This window comes from Mercenaria mercenaria, chromosome 6 (genome assembly GCF_021730395.1).
Source record: "Mercenaria mercenaria strain notata chromosome 6, MADL_Memer_1, whole genome shotgun sequence".
Classification (NCBI taxonomy): domain Eukaryota; kingdom Metazoa; phylum Mollusca; class Bivalvia; order Venerida; family Veneridae; genus Mercenaria; species Mercenaria mercenaria.
In genome coordinates this window covers 77,244,174-77,265,117 of record NC_069366.1, presented here as the reverse complement: position 1 = coordinate 77,265,117, position 20,944 = coordinate 77,244,174, and the positions used below count along the sequence as shown (strand labels likewise).

General features: G+C 35.5%; 1 protein-coding gene across 2 annotated transcripts in view; it reads right to left on the bottom strand.

Annotated features, from left to right (window-relative positions):
* The window catches only part of LOC123548452 (protein O-glucosyltransferase 2-like), a 71,353-nt gene that overhangs the window by 39,745 nt on the left and 10,664 nt on the right, over positions 1 to 20,944 (bottom strand). For both annotated transcript variants that reach the window (XR_008371456.1, XM_045335745.2), the window contains exon 2: positions 1,057 to 1,262. Coding sequence is in view for 1 of the 2 variants with exons in the window: in XM_045335745.2 (XP_045191680.2) it covers positions 1,057 to 1,262 (206 nt within the window). In the remaining variant the exon portion in view is untranslated. The remainder of the gene's footprint in view (positions 1 to 1,056; positions 1,263 to 20,944) is intronic.

The window sequence follows — 20,944 nt, the reverse complement described above, 5'->3', positions numbered from 1 at the left end:
TTCTTTTTCGGCTCTTTGTTCTCACTCGCAGGCGATATATTTTCCTTTTTACGTTTTCTGGTCATCAGATTTAATTAAAAGACATACCCTTGACGTCACAAACCATTAAATATATAATCCGTCCACAAATTAGTCCAATTTTCACAATATAAAGCATTACATTTCTATTTTTTTTTGTATTTTTCAGTCAAGTTTAAATTTTTATGACCGCCATATTCAAGCATACGCACTATCTATGTATGTAATGGCGATTCATGGCTTATTTTATTTATGTAGTGATTAATTTCAAACAATGAGCCGTTGATACTCCTTAGCGTCACTTTCTCCATAATACCCGTTATATCCACAAATTAGTTAAACAATGCAAGGGAAATAACCTCTGCAAGTTGTCATATAATAACAATCAAAAGTTACTTGTCCTTACCCTGCTCTTAGTTGTGTAAATAAGAGTAAATTATGATCAGGTTCTTTTTCATACCCTTTTGTTGTCGGGAGTTATGATATAGACGTGTACATGTAATAGGTGTTAATCTACTGAACTTCTCAGTTAAATGTTTGGAAACTACAGGCATGTGTTATGCTTTACAAAATTATGCTGTTTGTATTGACTATGAATTGTATGTTTGCAATTTTATGTCGAATAAAGAATATGTTATGTTATGTTATGTTAATACCCCTTTAGATGACCAGCAAGTGTGAAATTTATACCCCCAGGTGATACCAGCTACTGCACAATAACCTGTATTTTTGCCAATTGTTTGTGAGTTTGCTACATGTAATTGAAGAGTAATTAAATTTAATTGACAATTATTTTGCATTTGTTTGGATTTTAATTAATTAATTACAATTAAAATAATTGATTTTTGTCTCAATCATTAATTATTTTTAATTAATTGAAAAAATTGTAAATTATAATTGTAATTGAACCCAGGTCTGCTTAGCCCTAAAGGAGATGTAGCCTATATTGATGCTAATTTCAGTGGAGTATAAAATCATATACAATCGTCATGTATTATAAACTATTTTCACAGAACAAAGACAGTAACTGAAATTTACCTGGCATTTCATATGGTGACTTTGCAACATGTTCACCATTGTATGTGACAGCAATTTTGATATTCTCAAGGGTGCTGTAAATGCGGAATCTGACGATATACATTCCATTTTGCTTGTCAAGTATCTGTACGTACACACGCACTCTGTTCTGTGTTGGTGAACTGAGAGACACTTCAAAAGGTTTGTCCCCTAATGACTCTGTTATACTGAAATTGATACAATATGATTATTACATTTTTGAAAATCATCTTATTAGATATCTTCTTTTCAAAATCACAGCAATGATCAGGGAGAGCCTGGATTACATAACCAGAGTAGATCATTGACTGAGTACAACTTTTTCTGCAAAAAACTGTTCAGTTTATACAGAGTTGTTGGGATAGAGGCAGGAGTGTGTTGTTTTAGTCTCATTAATAACTAGTGCCAAGTGGCAGCTTCACTGGGAATCCATAATCTGCTTCCGGAATAAAAGAGGATCTTCCGGTCTGTCCCTCTTTTTTGCCGCTATATGGAGTTTTTACCGGTGAAAATCACAGCAAAAATTGAAGAAGTCGCAGACCACAGCAACAGAAAATCAAAATTTGTTCGTACGTACGAACAAAATTCCAAATTAAATTTACACATTCTTGTTCATTTTTCACATTTAAATGCAATTTGGAAGTTTGTTCGTACGTACGAACAAATCCTGGCTGTTCGTACGTACGAACAAATCTGGGGACTGTCTGCATTTGAAAAATGTTCGGACATCCAAACGATTTCTAAAACAGCCTAGGCTGTTCGTACGTACGAATAAATGTGAGAACTGGAAAAGAATCTGTATGCATTTGGATATTGTTCGTACGTACGAACAAATGCCACTTAATATCATTTTGAAAATACAACAATCACTGAAAATTTCAACACATATTTTAATCTATTTATTAAAAAAATACCAAAACAAATACTTATGAACATAATAAATATAACACAAATTCTAACACAAATGAAATAAGAGTTGTCATTGACAAGAGCTGTTGGTGAAACATGCCTCCCCACCCCTTCCCCCAAAGTATGCTGCAGGGCAATATACGCCCGAATGGTTATATCAAAGGAGGATGGGAGCAAAATTTAAAGAACTTGACTGTTGAAGCCCAAAGAACAAGAAGAACAAAGGGAAGAAATTTTAAAAACAAGAGCTGTCCGTAAGACAACCAAGCTCGACTATTCGAAATATTGTCCCAGAAGCAGGAAAAAAGTACCAAAAATGTTAAAATATCAAAAGAGTTTTAAGTTCAAAAGGGGACATAATTTGACCAAAATGCATATCAGAGTTATTGGACTTGATACTATCAGCTAGTTTTATAACCCCGAAGGCACATGTGAAGTTTCAATTCAACATCTGCATAATAATAGTTATGGAGATAGTAACTTGTATGAAAAATTTTAATCAGAATTTACTTGTATGTAAAACTTTAACCAGAATTTTCTAAGTCCAGAAGGGGGCATGATTTGCCCAAAATACATGTCAGAGTTATGGGACTTGACCCAGTGAGGTTTGTGATTGATCTAGAAAATGAAAAAATAAGTTTCGAATCTATATGCCTTTAAGTAATAGCTGTATGTACTTGCACGAAAACTTGCACGCAAAACTTTAACCAAGACTTTCTAAGTCCAAAGGGGGCATAATTTGGCCAAAATGCAGGTCAGAGTTATGGGCCTTGATACTATCAACTAGTTTTATAACCCGAAGACACATGTGAAGTTTAAATTAAATATCTGCATTAGTTTTTCAGAAAGTAACTTGCATGTAAAACTTTAACCAGAATTTTCTAAGTCCAAAAGGGGCATAATTTGCCCAAAATACATGTCAGAGTTATGGGACTTGACCCAGTGAGGTTGGTAATTGATCGAGAAAATGAAAAAGTAAGTTTTGAATCTATATGACTATAAGTAATAGCTGTATGTACTTGCACGCAAAACTTTAACCAAGACTGTCTAAGTCAAAAGGGGGCATAATTTGGCTAAAATGCAAGTCAGATTTATGGGACTTGATGCTATCAGTTAGTTTTATAACTCCGAAGACACATGTGAAGTTTCAATTCAATATCTGCATTAGTTTTGGAGATAGTAACTTGCATGTAAAACTTTAACCAGGATTTTCTAAGTCCAAAAGGGGGCATAATTTGCTCAAAATACATGTCAGAGTTATGGAACTTGGCCCAGTGAGGTTGGTAATTAACATAGAAAAAGCTATATGCCTTTAAATGATGGCTGTATGTACTTGCATGCAAAACTTAACCAAGGTGTGACGCCGACGCCAGGGTGAGTAGAATAACTAAAAAATCTATGTCAACAGAAAAAAATTCTAAGTCCACAAAAAAATCCTTAATTACCAGGTACAGATAAGTCAAAGTACACCTAAACATTGGAGGTACCATCCATGTTGTACCATAGAAAAGTGGTCTCGTTTTTTTCCCTATGATCAATCATAAAAAGTTACAAAATAAGCTATTTATAGTAACATAAAAGGGAAGTAATTCAATTAAAAAATTATTGCAAGTGAAAAACAGGATCTGCCAAAGAAAAACAAGAGCATCGCAATGCAGGGCAATATATACAAGAAACAAAGTCATATGACCTTTGACCCCTACCCTAAGAGTGACCTTGACCTTAAAGCCAGCCATCCGAAGAGAAGAAGTCCTTTCAAGGTATTTCTATTTTTAGCCCCTAAAAGAGGCCAAGTGCCCCCATTTGAACAAACTTGAGAAAGGACCTTATAGTGATGCTACAGATCAAGTTTGATGAAAATCCATCAAACGGTTGATGAGAAGTTGTTTAAAGGTACTTCTATTTTTTAGCTCTAGCAGCCCCTAAAAGGGGCCAAGTGCCCCCTTTGAACAAATATGTGAGAGGACCTTATAATGCTGCTACAGACTAAGTTTGATGAAAGATCCATTAAGCGGTTCATGAGAAGAAGTCGTTTAAAGGCATTTCTATTTTTAGCTCTAGTCCCCATTTGAACAAACGTGATAGAGGACCATATAATGATGCTAAAGACTAAGTGTAATGAAGATCTATCCAGTGGTTCACGTTAAGAAGTCATTTAAAGGTATTTCTATTTTTAGCTCTAGCCGCGCCTAAAAGGGGCCAAATGCCCCCATTTGAACAAACTTGACAGAGGACCTCAGCAGGATGCTACAGACCAAATTTGGTGTTATTCTGACACGTAGTTTCAGAGATGTTTCAGTAAAATTGTGGACGACGGACGATGGACGACGCATGGCCATCCACTCACCCTGAAAAAGCAAGCAATGTCCATACTTCCCGTATTTATGAAGAAGTTAAAAACACAAACTAGCTCACAAATTAAAGAACAAAATATAAATTTTATATTCAAAAGTGATGAGGAGGGTGACAGAACACTAAATACACAACATCAACACACTAGATGTAAAAAATTGTGGGTTAGCATAATTATGATAAATTCTGTGAAATCATTCAATTTTTGTGCAGGACTAATTTTCGTGGATTTGTGGTTGATTTAAAGCAAAAAACTTAATTCCTATGAACAAATAAAATTCCCGTTGTCAAAACATGAAATTCATTCATTAAATCCCCATGGAATAATCTTTCTGGTTAAAACCACGAAAATTCATGCCCACGCAATAAGCTGATTTCACAGTATTCCAATATGTTTGTAATTTTTTCCGGGTTTAACTCCATTTTGCAACAGTATTTTAGTTATGTAACGGCGGGCAATAAACTTAACAAGTCTTCTTGGATTCTGTACCAGTACAGACCTGTTCTCCACAAGTAACTGCCAACTTCCCCACATGATTAGAGTATGAATGATTTCAGACACAATGTCTTTTATCAAATAGTCACGGAGAACAGTTGGCCTGCCTGGGTATCAAACTCGCACCCCCGTGATCCGTAGATCTGCGCTTTCCCTACTGAGCTAAGCGAGTGGGTTCAAATATATATATATGAACATTTCTTTAACTAACAAATAAATTTCAAAGATAAACATTTCATCAAACAAACATAAATTATATGCAAAAATCACATTAAAATAAAGTTGTTTTCATATTTTCAAAAGTAAAGAGCATTAAATCTAAGAAACAACTGGAATGTCAAGTTCAACAAAAACAGATTTATCAGTAAAGATCAAAGGACAGTCTGGATAAGGGAAAGGAATCCAGTCTCTAATGTCCCTTCATTTATAAAGCAGGTTTGCAGCAGACTCCTGTTCTTGATGGTATGTGGGAAAGACTGTTTGTCTATATGTATATGTATGTCTACGATGCGAGATCCGCCATAACACATTCTTACCATACCGTACTTGGTTGTGCTAGAGTCAGTTTATAGGAAAGTTTTAACAAAATGAAGATATAACATGTTTGCCAGTACATTTGACACGGGTACTGTCGATACATATTTGAGAACAGAAGTATCTGCAGCTGAATTAACATCACTGGAGCCAGCATAATTATGAAAATGAGCGTTTTGTTGTCTTGTTGATGTGTTTTAGCCAGCATACGTCTTTGCTTACAATTTTAACAACAGGAACAGTTGCAATATTTTGGACTTTCCTCAGATTCACATAAACACAGAGACCTGAAAGAAATAAAGCATATAGTAAACATGTAGTTGTCACTTTCTTCATAAGGACATGCCTCCAGATCAAAATGAAATTTTGAAAACAGTTTTCAATGTTCTGGTGCCTTGCCCTGCGACCTTGACCTTGATCAAGTGACCTCAAAATCCATAGGGGTCATCTACTCTGTATGTCTAATCACCCCACAAAGTTTCATTATTCTGAGTCAAGTGGTTCTCAAGTTATTGATCAGAAACAGTTTTCCATGTTTAGGCCCCTTTGATGGAGTGACCCCTAAAAAATACAGGCCTTCTACTCTGTAAGTCCTATCACCATATGAAGTTTGAAGGTTCTGGGTGAAAGTGACCTTGACCTTTGATCGAGTAACTCATAAAATCAATAGGGGTCATCTACTCTGTATGTCCAGTCATCCTATGAAGTTTCAACATACTGGGTCAAGTGTTTATCGAGTTATAGATCAGAAACAGCTTTCACGTTCAGGCCCCTGTGACCTTGACCTTTGATGGAGTGACCCAAAAATCAACATGATCAATAGGAGTCGTCTGCTCTGCATTTTTCAGACATCCTATGACCATTCTGGGTCCAGTGGTTTACAAGTTATTGATCAGAAACTGTTTTCCATGTTCTGGCCCCTGTGACCTTGACCTTTAATGGAACGACCCCAAAAACAATAAGGGTTGTCTACTCCGTTAACCCTATCACCTTATGAAGTTCAAGGTTCTAGGTCAAATGGTTCTCCAGTTATTGACTGGAAATAAAGTGTGACGGATTCTGGCCACTGTGACCTTGACATTTGATACAGCCGACTCATAAATCAATAGGGGTCATCTACTCTGCATGTGTAATCATCATAGTTTCAACATTCTGGGTCAAGTGACTGTCAATTTATTGATCGGAAACGGTTCGGGCCCCTGTGACCTTGACATTTGATGGAGTGGCCCCAAAACACTACGGGTCGTCTTATCCATAAGATCTACCACCTTATGAAGTTTCAAGGTTCTAGGTGAAATGGTTCTCCAATTATTGATTGGAAATGAAGAGTGACGGACAGACAGGCATGGCAAAAACAATATGTCTCCCCCACTATGAGTGAGACATAATTTTCTACATTGTTTACTGACTAAAACGATAAAAATCTGGAGGTGTTCAGCTACAATATCTGCCATTTATAAGACTCTGTAGTCAATTTATTTTCCAGAAGATTACCGGCAAAAAGTGAATCAAACAATGCACAGTGCCTTGAACATTTTTAGGCCTCTCTTTTACCTACTTGGCATAATAAGTTGAAGACTACCAGTTTGCCAAGTACTTTTTCCTGTACTTTGCTAAATTGAGCCTATTTACTGTTTTAAGATAAATCTGCAATCTCAAGAGTAGCAGTCAACATTCAATTCTGTAGTTAAGTATCTGAGTGACTTCAGGACACTAATGTTGTTACTGTCAGCTAAATGCTTAAATCAGAAGTTTCAAAGTGTCTATAAAATAAAACTTTCACAAGACAGCATATTTGAATGTTATTTTCAAGGTGTCCGAGACAAATTTACCTTTATTCTAAGATTATGACACTGGGCAATTACACCCATGGTTGGAATCCGGCAACTGCTAGGTAAGTATAATTTGCTAGTGTCTGCAGTATCTATTATCTGTTAATCAAACAGAATGCTTTGCAACATGTCATACCTGAAATAATTAAACAAGAACCGTGGAAATTCTACGAAAACCAGGTTTTCAACTGCATCATGCAAACAGGTTCTGTAAACAAAAAGGCCAAGATTACCCTAGGTCGCTCATCTGCGAAACACACCATAACAGTGTAAACATGTCTGACCTAGTGATTTCGTGGAAACAAATATTCTGGCCAAGGTTTTTCTTTGATCTGACCTAGTGACCTACTTTTTGAACCCAGATGACCCATATTCAAACTAGACCTGGATTTCAATAAGGCAATCATTCTGACAATATTTCATGAAGATCAATTGAAAAATACAGCTTCAGTCGCATACAAAATGTCTTTCTTTGATTTGACCTAGTGACCTTCTCTTAGACCCCAGATAACACATATTAAAACTTAACCTAGATTTCACCAAGGCAATCATTCTGACCAACTTTCATGAAGATCAATTGAAAAATGTAGCCTCTATTGCATACACAAGGTTTTTCTTTGATTTGACCTAGTGACCTACTTTTTGACCTGAGATAACCCTTATTCGTACTCGACCTACATTTCACCAAGGCAGTCATTCTGACTTAAATTCATGAAGATCAATTGAACAAGAGCTCGTAGAACACGAAATGCCCCCCTTGATACATTCAGTAATTGTACAAGGAACAGAAATTATATGGTCACTGTATAAGAAAGTTCTAATGTTCTGGGTCGATGTGACCTTGACCTTTGACTTATTGACCTCAAAATCAGTAGGGGTCATTTACTGGTCATGATCAGCCTCTCTATAAGTTTCGTGATCCTAGGCCTAAGCGTTCTCAAGTTATCGTCCTGAAATAGTTTAACTGTTTCGGGTCAATGTGACCGTGACCTTTGATCTACTGACCTCAAAATCTTTAGGGGTCATCTGCTGGTCAGGACCAACCGCCCTATCAAATTTCATGATCCTAGGCCTAAGCGATCTTGAGTTATCATCCAGAAACCGTTTAACTGTTCCAGGTCACTGTGACCTTGACCTTAACTGATCTCAAGATCAATAGGGGTCATCTGCTGATCATGATCAACCTCCCTATCAAGTTTCGTGATCCTAAGCCTCAAGTGTTCTTAAATTATCGTCCGGAAACAGTTAAAATGCTTCTATCACTGAGACCTTGACCTTTGACCTACTGACCTCAAAATCAATAGGGGTCATCTGCTTGTTATGACCAACCTCCCTATCAACTTTCATGTTCCCAGGTCCAAGCGTTCTTGAGTTATCATCCGGAAACCGTTTCACTGTTCTGGGTCACTGTGACCTTGATCTTTGACCTATTTATCTCAAAATCAACAGGGGTCATTTGCTGGTCAAGACCAACCTCCCTATCAAGTTTCATGATCCTAAGCCCAAGCGTTCTTGAGTTATCATCCGGAAACCGTTTCACTTTTCTGGGTCACTGTGACCTTGACCTTAGATCTATTGACCTCAAAATCAATAGGGGTCATCTGCTGATCATGTACATGTCATCCAAATTTCAAGGCTGTATCTTAAAAAAAAAAACAAGAAAGTTGGTCAGTAGGTCAAGGTCGCAGTCAGGTGACCCTTATCAATTGGGGTCATCAGGTAAATATAATTGAGCAGTCTAGGAAAGATGATCTGATAATTTTTTAAGTATTTTTTCCTATATAACTCATTTATCAAGTGACCCCTGGGGCGGGGCCTCTTTTCACCCCAGGGGCATAATTCGAACAATCTTGTCAGAGATCAACTAGGCAATGATACATACAAAATATCAAAGGCATAGGCCAAGAAGATTTTTTTTTTCCTTATAGATATAAGTCTATGTAAAACTTGGCATAATCTGAACCATTTTGGTAGTAGACCACTAGGCAACGCAACATACCAAATATCAAAAGCATAGGCCTAGCAGTTTGCCGAAAATCAATAGGTGTCATCTGCTGGTCATGGCCAACCTTCCTATAAATCAACTTTCATGATCCTAGGCCCAAGCCTTCTCAAGTTCAGGGATATACAGGGGCCCAGTAGCCCATGGCCTCTGGAATTTAGGCTGGGCTCCTTATTGTTTGAGAAAATTCTCATATACAGCTGCTCATATACCTATTATGTTAAACATTTATTTTTCACAGTCTGGGCCCCATAATAAAAACAGCTTGTTTATATCCCTGAAGTTATCATCCGGAAATGGTTTAAAACTGTTCAGGGGTTACCGTGACCTTTGATCTACTGACCTCATAATCAACAGGGGTCGTATCTGCTGGTTATGACCAAACTCCCTATCAACTTTCGTGATCCTAGGCCAAAGCGTTCTAAAGTTATCAGTCAGAAACTTTAATTTTGACCTTGACCTACTGACCTCAAAGTCAAACGTGACCTGTATTTTATAATGTTACACCTGTGTACCAAAATTTATGATTTTAGGCCCAAGCATTATCAAATTATCAACCGGAAACCATTTAACTGTTCCGGGTCATTGTGACCTTGACCTTTGATCTACAGACCTCAGTCGAACTTGACCTGAACTTTTTTATGTTACACCTGTGTACCAAACATTTTTAAAATCTGACTTATTGTATGGAAACCCTGAAAACCAACAAACCAACCGACCGACAAGTTCACTACTATACCACCTCCCCCATTATTTGCGTCAGTAAGAAAACATAATATGTTTAATATTGATACTCAAATGTCAGAATAAACTTAAGGAATTTTGAAAATAAAATAGGTGTTTAAACTTTTGCAGAGCTGAATCAGATTATCTAAAAGGAAATATAACAAGAGCTGTCACAGGAGACAGCGCGCTCGACTATTTCGATGCTGGATAGTGAAAATGGGCACATCTGAGGTGTACTGGTCAGGAACCCAGGCAATCCTTGCGTGTATCAGTGCTATACACTGGACACGTTAAAGAACCAGGCTGTCTATTCGCAACGAGCTAGGCTAAGTTAGCCGGACAAGCCTGTATCTGATTTCTGATCTCTCTGTCGTGGGGGCTTTGTCTCACTCTGTCCCTCTGGTCAGATCGCTCTGTGTCTGTACTAGTAGAGGATGAATTATGCGCCCTGTGCGGCTGCATTTGAACTATGTAAAGCGCCTTTGAACGTGAAATTGATCATGAAAAGGGCGCTATATAAATCTGGTATAATAATAATAATAATAACAAAATGGAGCTGTCACTTGAGTGTTTAATGACTCCAATAAGAATGAAGATATTGGACAATAACTTGAGTCTGTGTCAAAAGTATTAAGTAATATCAGGGATAAAGAATATTAAATAAGTATAATTCTAAGTAAAAAGGGGGATAATTCATGAAATATTGGTGCAAGAGTGATTTTTGCATCTTGTGTCATATGATGTGAGTGGTGATGTGGAATAACAACTTCAAGTTTGAATCAAATCCATTTAGTAATAACTGAGATATAATGAAAATGCATCAAAATTAACCTGAAAGTCTAAGTAAAAGGCGGCATAATTCATGAAATATGGGTACCAGAGTGATGGACCTTGTGTTATATGTTGTGGGTAATAAGGTGGAACAAATATTTTAAGTTTGAATCAAATCCATTTTGTAATAACTGAGATAGAGTGAAAGTGCATCAAAACTTAAACCTGAAATTCTAAGTAAAAAGGGGGATAATTCATGAAATATTGGTGTGAGAGTTATGGCCTTTGTGTCATATGATGTGGATGATGATGAGGATTAACTATTTTAAGTTTGAAACAAATCCATCCAGAGAAAAAGTGAAAGTGCATCAAAACTTGGTTAAAGTGTCGACGCGGAAGGACGCCTACGCCAACGCCGACACCGGGTCGAGTAGGACAGCTCTCCATACTTCGTATAGTCGAGCTAAAAATGACAATTTTATCTTCATAAGTTTGATAACTATGATATAACAGGCAAACTATGACAGATTTGTAATCTTTATTAACTTATAAGCATGTAGTGTGAAGAAAGAACATTGGGGTGAAATAAATACATAGTTACAGTGAAACAATGTTATTTAAATTACAATCACAGTTAAAATTCCTATATTTAGATAGAAATGACATATTAAGTTTCATAATCAAACTCAGCTAAGACGGAAAATGTTTTGTGAACCAGGTTACTCTGGATACTCTTAAATTCTAGAAACTCTGGCTACTCTGGCCAGCCAGACTAACCAGAACAAATAAAATCCAGGTGACTCGGGCTATTCTGGATACTATGGCTGGCCAGAGTAGCCAGAACAATTTAACATCCTAGAAACTCTGGCTTTTCTTGCTGAACTCTGGCTACTCTTGCCAGCCAGAGTAACCAGAGTTCTGGCTACTCTGGCTAACCAGGGTAAACAGAGTTATGACTTCTCTTGCTGAACTCCGGCTGAACTCTGGCTAGCCAGAGTAACCAGAGTTCTGACTTCTCTGGCTAAACTCTGGCTGAACTCTGGCTACTCTGGCTAAACTCTGGCTACTCTGGCTTATTTCACGCACATATGATAAATATATAATTTTTTATTCGTATAAAATACTCACGAGTACAATTTTAAAGCAATGGTAAGGGTAAACGTGTAACAAGAAGTTATCATTAGGTTCAACACATCTGACCGAAAAAGTTTTGCTACTGATCATTTAAATTCTAAATTTGACTGAAAACTTATTCTGTCACGCTCTTTGGAATAAAAGTAGCTAAATACGTCTCTCATTGGTATAAGACACTGTCTTTTCCCTGCTATTTTTGAATTTACAGTATTATGGTCTCTTTCTGTTTATATTATTCGAACGCACTTATTAGGAGCTTTTTTTCTCTCATTTTGTTTTACAAATGCAATGACACTGCAACTTATGCCCATATTACCAAGTAATGAGATTCAAGCAACTAAAAGGGGAAAAAACTTACCTTGTGGGTATGCATTTCGCTACTTGCATTTGAAAGCAGTTTCACCATTTTTTTTCATAGTATTTTAGATACTTTTTTTTTCATTTAGCGGCGTTTAGATTATGACGCAAATGTATCTGATAACATATTATACTGTTAATTTGATACAGACAGTAGACATTTTGAACGGTAACTTGATTCAGTATTATATCTTGTAAATGTTTTGAAGTTATATCAGTTTCTAACTAACGATTGGCAACTTTTACGACATCTTGGTTTTAACACTGTAATTACATGTACATGTGAGACATAGTGTAGTATCGTACAATCTTGAACAATACATTGTATGTAATGTAGCAATGGTAAGTGTATAAGCGTGTAATTAGACTCCACACCGCTGCCCGAAAGAGGTTTTTAAATTTTTAATCGGAAAATTGTTTCGCTACTCTTCGTGGTATAAAAGTAGCTAAATGCATTTCCCATTTCTACAAGACTCTGTCTTCAGGCAATCGTTTGAATTTCAAATATCTTCCATCAAATCATTTCATTTACAGTATGAGGCTGATATGTCTGTTTGTATTATTCGAACGGAGTTATCAGGTGCTATTTATTCCTATCTTATTTCACAAATTCAATGACACTGCAACGTATGCCCATATTACCAAGTAATGAGATCCAAACAACTAAAAAGGCATAAAAAACTTACTTTGCGGCATTCATTACGCTTCATACAATTTAAAATCATTTTCTCCACAGTTTTGTATATATTGTTTCATTTAGCGTGTTTAGATTACGATGCAAATGTAACTTAATGAGTAACTTTTTTGACTGCAAAACTTGATTTAGTATTATATTTGGTAAATCGTTTGAAGATTATTAAAATTTCCCTTCTTTACTTGCGTGTCTTGATCATGAAATGGTATCTTAATATGTCAGCCTGACATAGCCTTCAGTGCTATACACTCAATGACTCAGATAATAATCCTACCTTGCATTCATCCATACATCTGTATGTCACAGCTTAGTGAAAAGTAATTTCAATGTAATGTTAATTTTCATGGTAAATATTGAATAATTTTGCTTATTTTTATATATGATATATGATATGGTTCGAATAACATTATATCTAAATTTCAGATTAAATAGTCGATCTGAATTTATTTTATTAGACTTACAACATTTTCTGATATCATACAATATGCAAGTATCTTAATTTTCCGTCATTGAGAGATTAGTTATTCCCGCAATAATTATCAGTAGCTTGATAGGCAGGACTATCTGCAGGAGCGGCTACATGGAAATTAAAAAAAAAACATTAAAACAACATGCTCAAAATGATCAATTCAAATTTTTTTGGTCTTGCATATTATATATAAGCAACAAACATGGTTTTTTCAATTGTTTTCCATAATTTAAAATTTGGGTACTATCTCTATAATATGAGACCACTTGCATTAAGATATCTGAAATGCGCGCACCAACTGAAGTATGATACTGAAATATCTCACAAATACCACATAATTATAACGTCGTATCGTGTTTTACGCTGTTGTCATATAACATACCTATTCGAAAATGAAAATTGAAGACATATTTGTCACACCCCATATAGCTCCCTTCGGATATAGCTTCCCGGGGAGCTGTATTCGGCATATAGCTCCTTGGGACAGAGGAGCTGTATACGACAAACCCGAATATGACTCCTTATACATGGAAAAATTAAAATACTATAACAGTACTGTTCGAGTAATAAAAAACATGAATATTTGACAGAGTGTCATTTTGATATACGATTTTCCACACCACTTGGGAGACGGGTGGGGATTTATAAATTTTATTTCTCGTGGCATTCATACGTATGAGCTAGAGAGCGAGACTGCGTAGGTACACAGTCCCGAAAACGGATATAGTTAGACCAAGAATCGCCAACCTGTACAAGAAAATAATAACTGGCAATTTAATTTAGAAACATGGGTTTAAAATTTTGTATCTTGTCTAGCAAATATGACCTCGAGTCCAAATGCATTCTTGATCATACTGTGACAGGCACTCATCTTCTGTACTATGTGACAGAATTATCAAATTTGGAACAAATGTTAATTAGGTGTACCTGAAGATTTTAGTTTTTTGTCGGTCTTGACGAAGTAAGGCAGTTGCCCCAAAGTTCCAAGACTGTCCAGAAATGTTGACAGGCAAATAGTGGTTTAGTACTAGTTATGACCCTTGCATCAGAATTAAGGCATCATGTTTGAAATATTTGACACTATCTGGTCTTTAAAAATGCGACATAACGAAATGTCCTTAATAAGCCACGTGGTCCATGTTGCATAAAAACCCCCGAGGAGCTATAATTATACGGAACAAAGGTACAGGTGTTCAAATATGACATACAGGGATGATATATCAGCATGATGTATCTTGACAAATGCCAAACACAAATCATGAAATCATAGACCACATCACAGCTTCTATCATAATTCCATGTGTGGCTGCCCAGAGCAGCTCAGGCAGTGCATAAGTATAAATAAAAGCTGCCTTCTGTCTGCATTCCAACTTCCTGCAAATATGTTCCCAACATTTTGACATATGCATTTAGAATTATTGTCATATTATGACATTATGTCATAGTCTTAAAAGTACTTTCTGAAGACTCAATATGCCATAAGTTCAGTAACATGCTCTCTTTCAAAAGACTATATACATTTGTAACATAAATTACATCATCCAGTGAAAGAATTTTATCAGAACTATCAATGAGTGTGTGAAGTATTTCTAAGCCATTTAAAATTGTCTTGAGCACTTATCATTAAATGAGACAGAAAAAACCTCAAGAGCAACATGAAAAATCTATAAAGTCTGAGTCTGAATCTACACTTTATAACATGAAAAGAACATTCGCTAACTAGCATAAAACGCGTTAAAACCAAGTAAATGAATATATTGTCCCTCAACATCATTAAATTCCCATGTCTACGTTTGTTTTTTTCACGTTGACGTCATTTTCTTTTTGAATTATCCGTTTTGGGGCCGTAATACGTTTATGTGCCACTGAATGCACAGATATAAATAGGTGTTATAACAGCACGTAAGTGCGACAATCTCTATACTGTCTTAAGGTAGTTCTGCGCGTTTGAAAAACCGGAAGTAATGGCGTGACGTAATTTATCCGGAAAACGTAGAATAAAGCCTGATTTCGGTACGGATATAAAACTAGTTTTATTAATTAATGACAACAAGTGAGTAAATTTATTAAAATAGCACTGTTACTATATTTCTAAAGTAGAAATATGATATTCAAACATATGACACGTTGAATAATTAAAAACAATGTCTCAAAATTAGCTTGAAATATTCGGTTTACTTTAATCATGGTCAAATATCTCAAAAATAAGCACACGGACCTATACATTTTATTTCACCACAATATAGAACATATGTTTATTTACAACTGCGAGAAGATTCATCAAACTCTACATTGTAGAAAAATTTCTATTCAATAAAATGTTATGAAAGGTATGATTTTCCCATAGACTTCCATTATGAAAAATTGCGTGAGATCCAATTTTTTCAAATCAGTCTAGCAAAAAATCAAGCACACGACTGTATCTTTTTGATTTGCTGAATTTTCTAGGTATATTTTGAAGTCTTGAAAAATCGGAGTTTAATCAAATTCTACATTGTAGAAAAAAAATCGATTCAAACGTGCAGAACTACCTTAACTACGTCATTCTGGTGTGAGGATGACAGGCGCTTTTTCAATCTCCAAGCAGAGTTGTCGTTCGTTCCTCACCAAGCAGAGTTGTCGTTCGTTCCTCACCTACCATGCTAATGTAACCGGTGTGCAAGAGAGTGGCGCTTTTTAAATCTCAGTTGGCAAATATTTCCCATGACGTATGCTATTGAAAATTGATTGCAGTTTGTTGAAAAAAGAACGATTTTGGCTGTAGCATCAATTTATTTCCAAGACAATGTTGAAAATATAACCAACTTTATGTTTAGAATGTGGCCAAATATTTACAACCTCTAGAAGGTAAAATGTGGAGGCTAAACTGTCCGTTATTTTAAGCGCGGTTTTATTGTTTACCATACTGTAAACAGCAATTAAAGCACATATGGTAGAAACTTTGTACAAATCAATTGTATAAAGAAAGAAATATTTATGAATCAAAGCACTGAGAGTACTGATGGGTCGGGGCAATTCAGCTGTATTTATAACATGGCAGAAAAGTCTTCAGGGCTCATACAGAAATCTGGGAACTGAATTCAAGGACTTTTCAAGGACAAATTGGCATTTTAAAGGACTTGTACCGCGCTCCATTTTTTTCGAGACTGTTACGTTTTTTTGTTTTTTTTTTTCTTTTTTTTTTTTTTTTTTTTTTTGGTGTTATTACTTTGAAACACATTTATCAAACTATCTAATTCATAGATATTATTCATAACTTTCGCCAATGGCACTTTTTCAATTATTTTATTACAAACTCGGCCACGCGCTTTGTGGACGTCATTTTCCTTTCTGCACCATCTATATTCCTTTAGCCAACTCAGTTTGAAACGGCACTTGCCATTTTAAATCAATTGTCAGTAAACCACAACAGGAATCAGTAAAATTTACTTTTTTTACAATTCGATTCGACATTTCAAGCACTTTACAAGATGCAGCTCGTTTCCAAGGCCCGTGCGAACCCTGAGATTTACGCCGGAAATCGGATTATGTCTGGCATTCCCAAGATTCATGCACGCGCTGTAGGTACAAACAAAAAACAACCCAGTCTATAAACAGATTGTACTTTGCAGCTTTAAAATATGTCAAAGTATTAAACTCACACAAGAACACAAATTCAACCTTATTGTATGAGTCCTATACATAATGACTTTAACATACCTGTCTTTAGTAAATAGTATCAGTTTGGATTGTCAATTGAAAGAAATTTTTGTGTATTAAAGGTTAAACACATTTGCGATATGTGTACCTACACTGATATGGGAAACCCCAGTTCCGGATTAAGACTATTCACTTGCAGTGAACGTTACGACAGCTAACAAGAGCAGTCACAGGAGACAGTGCCCCCGACTATTTCGATACTGGATAGGGAAACTGACTACACATCTGAGGAAACTGGAGCTGTCACTGGAGTGTTTAATGACTCTAATGGTAGATGAAGATATTGCACAATAGCTTGAATCTATGTCATAAAAATATTATTAAGAGGGAAATACAAAGTGTAAGCTTCTCAAATTTATATGTGAATATAAAATATGTATCAGAAACCTTTTGATGCTGAATATCATGCTTGAGAGGATTGATTCTGCCTTTGCAATCAGTGTAGATCACAATCAGCATGCACATCTGCACAGTCTAGTCATAATCAGTATGCACATCTGAACAGTCTGATCATGATCTGTATTGTTTGCCATTCAGTCAGTATCTTTTTGGTAAGCATCCATTTTTACAGTTAATGGTAGTATTTCCAGATTCAAGGATGGAAATATTCATTATTTAAATTGAGCAGGGTAAGTGTAAACAGGACAACAATGTGGAATATGACCCTGGTGACAGCGTGCATCTAACTCCTCTACCATGTTATAGCAGCATAAATATTAAGCTTCAAAGTGTTCATGCAAATAGTTCCCCAAATATTCAACTTCATGAACTTCCCAAAACAATTTCAGGGTTCAAAAACTTGAATTCAATCACTCTTTTCCTGTAATGCCATGCAACATCCACATAAGTCATCAGAGTACATGCTTTTGAATACTCTTCATTTGCACCCAAACAAATTCATTCTCAGGCGAAAAATGTGATAATTTAACTAGTAATAATTTTGTTTCCTTTTTTATTTATTTTCTTTTAATATTTTTCTGATTCCTTTGATAACAGCTAAAACATTTCAGATTCAGAGATGTTAACTGATTACATGTTTGACTTCGCGGGAGTGTAATTAAGCCAATGAAAAAAAAGTTTAATACACTAGAGTAATAAAGTTTTGATGTCGACGTTGTTTAAAATATATATGAGAATTGATCAAACTGACATGTGAAAGAAAGTAGAATTTTTGATGTTGCGACAGGAAACGCTAACATGCACCGTAATTAATGCTTGACAGAGCCTCGCATTTCATTATATTATTCAACTTGTTTAAAAATTCAATATGAAAAGACACTTATGTAATATCCTTTATAATATCCTTTATCAAAGTGTTATGAATCTCTCTAAAGTAAATGGGTGCAATCATCAGAAAATAGAAAGTGCTAGACCAACTTTGCTAAATAAATAAGCACTTCTGTGAAGAAAACTAAGAATCTGCTTGTAAATGAAATTCATCTTTTTAAAAGATTTTTGCCAAACATGCGACAGCGCCGCACTGCAAATTATGCCCGGTAGTATGAAAATACAACACTTGGTTAAAGCTGGTGGCTTCCAGCAAATTAATTACATCTTTTTTTTTCCTAAGTCTTAGCATCTGTATTTTTTTTAGTACTTGTTTTATATTTCTAAAATGATTAACATTTTATCCTGGCCTATAAAACAAACAAAATGATGTTAAATGCAGTTATTTTACATAGTATATTAAATTCATACATGCAGTACATTTTGTTTTTCATATTTAAAAAGCGTTTATGGAAGAACTCCTTGTTTAAGTTCTTTTCATTTTCACCGAGTCTGTCAGATTGCTTAACAGAAACAGTAACTTTTGCAGATTCAATAATATTTCCATATTTCAATCAATAACAAAAGCGCTTGTGAGTATCATCCTGGCTGTTATTGGAAGAACTGGAATGGTCGTTCAACTCCTTTCTCACAGTCTGTTAAATGTCTCGTACTTTCTGCTCGTACCCACTTCTCTTGTCAACAGAAATAACAATGTCTGTCTTAAAACTTCCGAAATTATTACTGGTATACACTCCATAAGTATGTACATTTTAACTGAGGTACTGAGCTCCATTTTTTTTCATCAATAACATGACGGTCAAATGGTTTAATTTTGCTTGACATTAAATAAAAAATATATGCACAGGTAACAAAAGCGGTAACAACATTTATTTCGCATTGTTATTGCCACAGGGAACAAGGTATTAGAATAATAAAGTTTAACTTATACTTTTAGTATTTTAGACTTGGAATTGTTGGATTGCTGAATTAATTCTACTAACAGATAGATTATAACAGTTACTAATGTCTCCAACTGAAGTGTGAGCTGTTTATATAAAATATTTTTAAAAAACTATGCTAATGACAATAATTCATAGCTTTTCCTCAGCAATTATCATATACATTGTTAACATGGTACATAGCCGTACAACTACAAGTATATAATTTGCCTACCGCACCGCCAAGGGTCTGTTTGTTATTACCAGACCCCTAGCCTGCATGTAATGAAACTAATTCATAAGTAAATTGACATGCTGGCTGCACATAAATTCTATTTTCAAAAGATAAAAACATATTTTACAAACAAAGTACGTGGTTGATTAAAACATATTTTGCAAACTAAGTACGTGGTTTGCAGTATAAAAACAAATTAAACATGATATATGGAAACATACAACCACCACTTTTTATTCTATTTTGATAACAGATGAAAATCATGTTTATAGACTCTTGTATCACCATGAAACAGTCTCAGGAAAAAATGTGCTGCCTAGACCGGGACTCGAACCTTCGGCTTACCATGCCTACGCTCTTCCAACTGAGCTACAATGGCCGGCCGGTACGAGAACCGCTACACACCTTCCCTCAGTGTACATACCACGTGGTTTGTGGCGTCTTTTTCAGGTATTACGGCAAGAAAATTTATAAACAAATCCGTCGATTCAAAAGTTAAAAACACCGTAAGTTTTTCATTTTTTCACCGATTTGAATAATTCTTTTACGAGGCTCAAGCCAAGATAGTGGGCTATAAACATAAGACAAAGTTTTCCTGAAATTCTAAGCAGGTTTTGCAAAGGTCGGTTCCAACCCTGAAATTCGGCAAATTCTTGGAGGGTAATACGGCAAGAAAAACCCGTGTTTTACAAAATAATGCAGGATTGCTTTCCTTTACATTATTATGCCTTTCACCGCTGTTTATTTCGGTTCCAAGAAGGCCAGCGAATCACTTGACTGAAAAAAGGTAGGTTTCTCTGTGAAAACATATGTCTTCGGAAAATGCTAATACTGCAAGAACGATATGACGGCAAGCAGATTTATGATATTCCTATTGTCCCTTACAGCAGTTGAGACTTACTTACTTCTGTCAGCAGGTTAGTAAATAGGGCATACCTACATAGTGCATGGTAAGCTAAAGCAGACGGAACCATTTATAAACAGTAAAGCCTTATTTCATTTTTGAAGTTTTGACAAATCATTTTTCCGTATGCCTGAGATTTATTAAAAAGAATAATTCAGTGGTCTGTTTTCAAAATTATTGTTACGTTTTCATGCACTTTCAGTCCATAGGAAAAATTGGGGCTTTGCTGTACAAGCAGTTCTACTATGAGAGCGATAAAGGACTGTAATAGCCATCTCAAGACTATTTTTTAAAGTTTGTCTGTTTAACACAACTTGAAAATATTTTTTAAGAATATTTTTGGCAAGTAAAGTGATTGCATAAGCATAGTTTTACATTCTATTTTACGAACATGATTCTGAAACGATATTTTGAACGATTGTAATTTTGTTCATAAAAGATAGTTATCGTTTGTCAAAAACAATTTGATACTATGACAACTTACGTACAGGGGTCTGAAGAATGCATGTAATACTGTACAATTTTGATATTAGATTATGCAAAATCTTA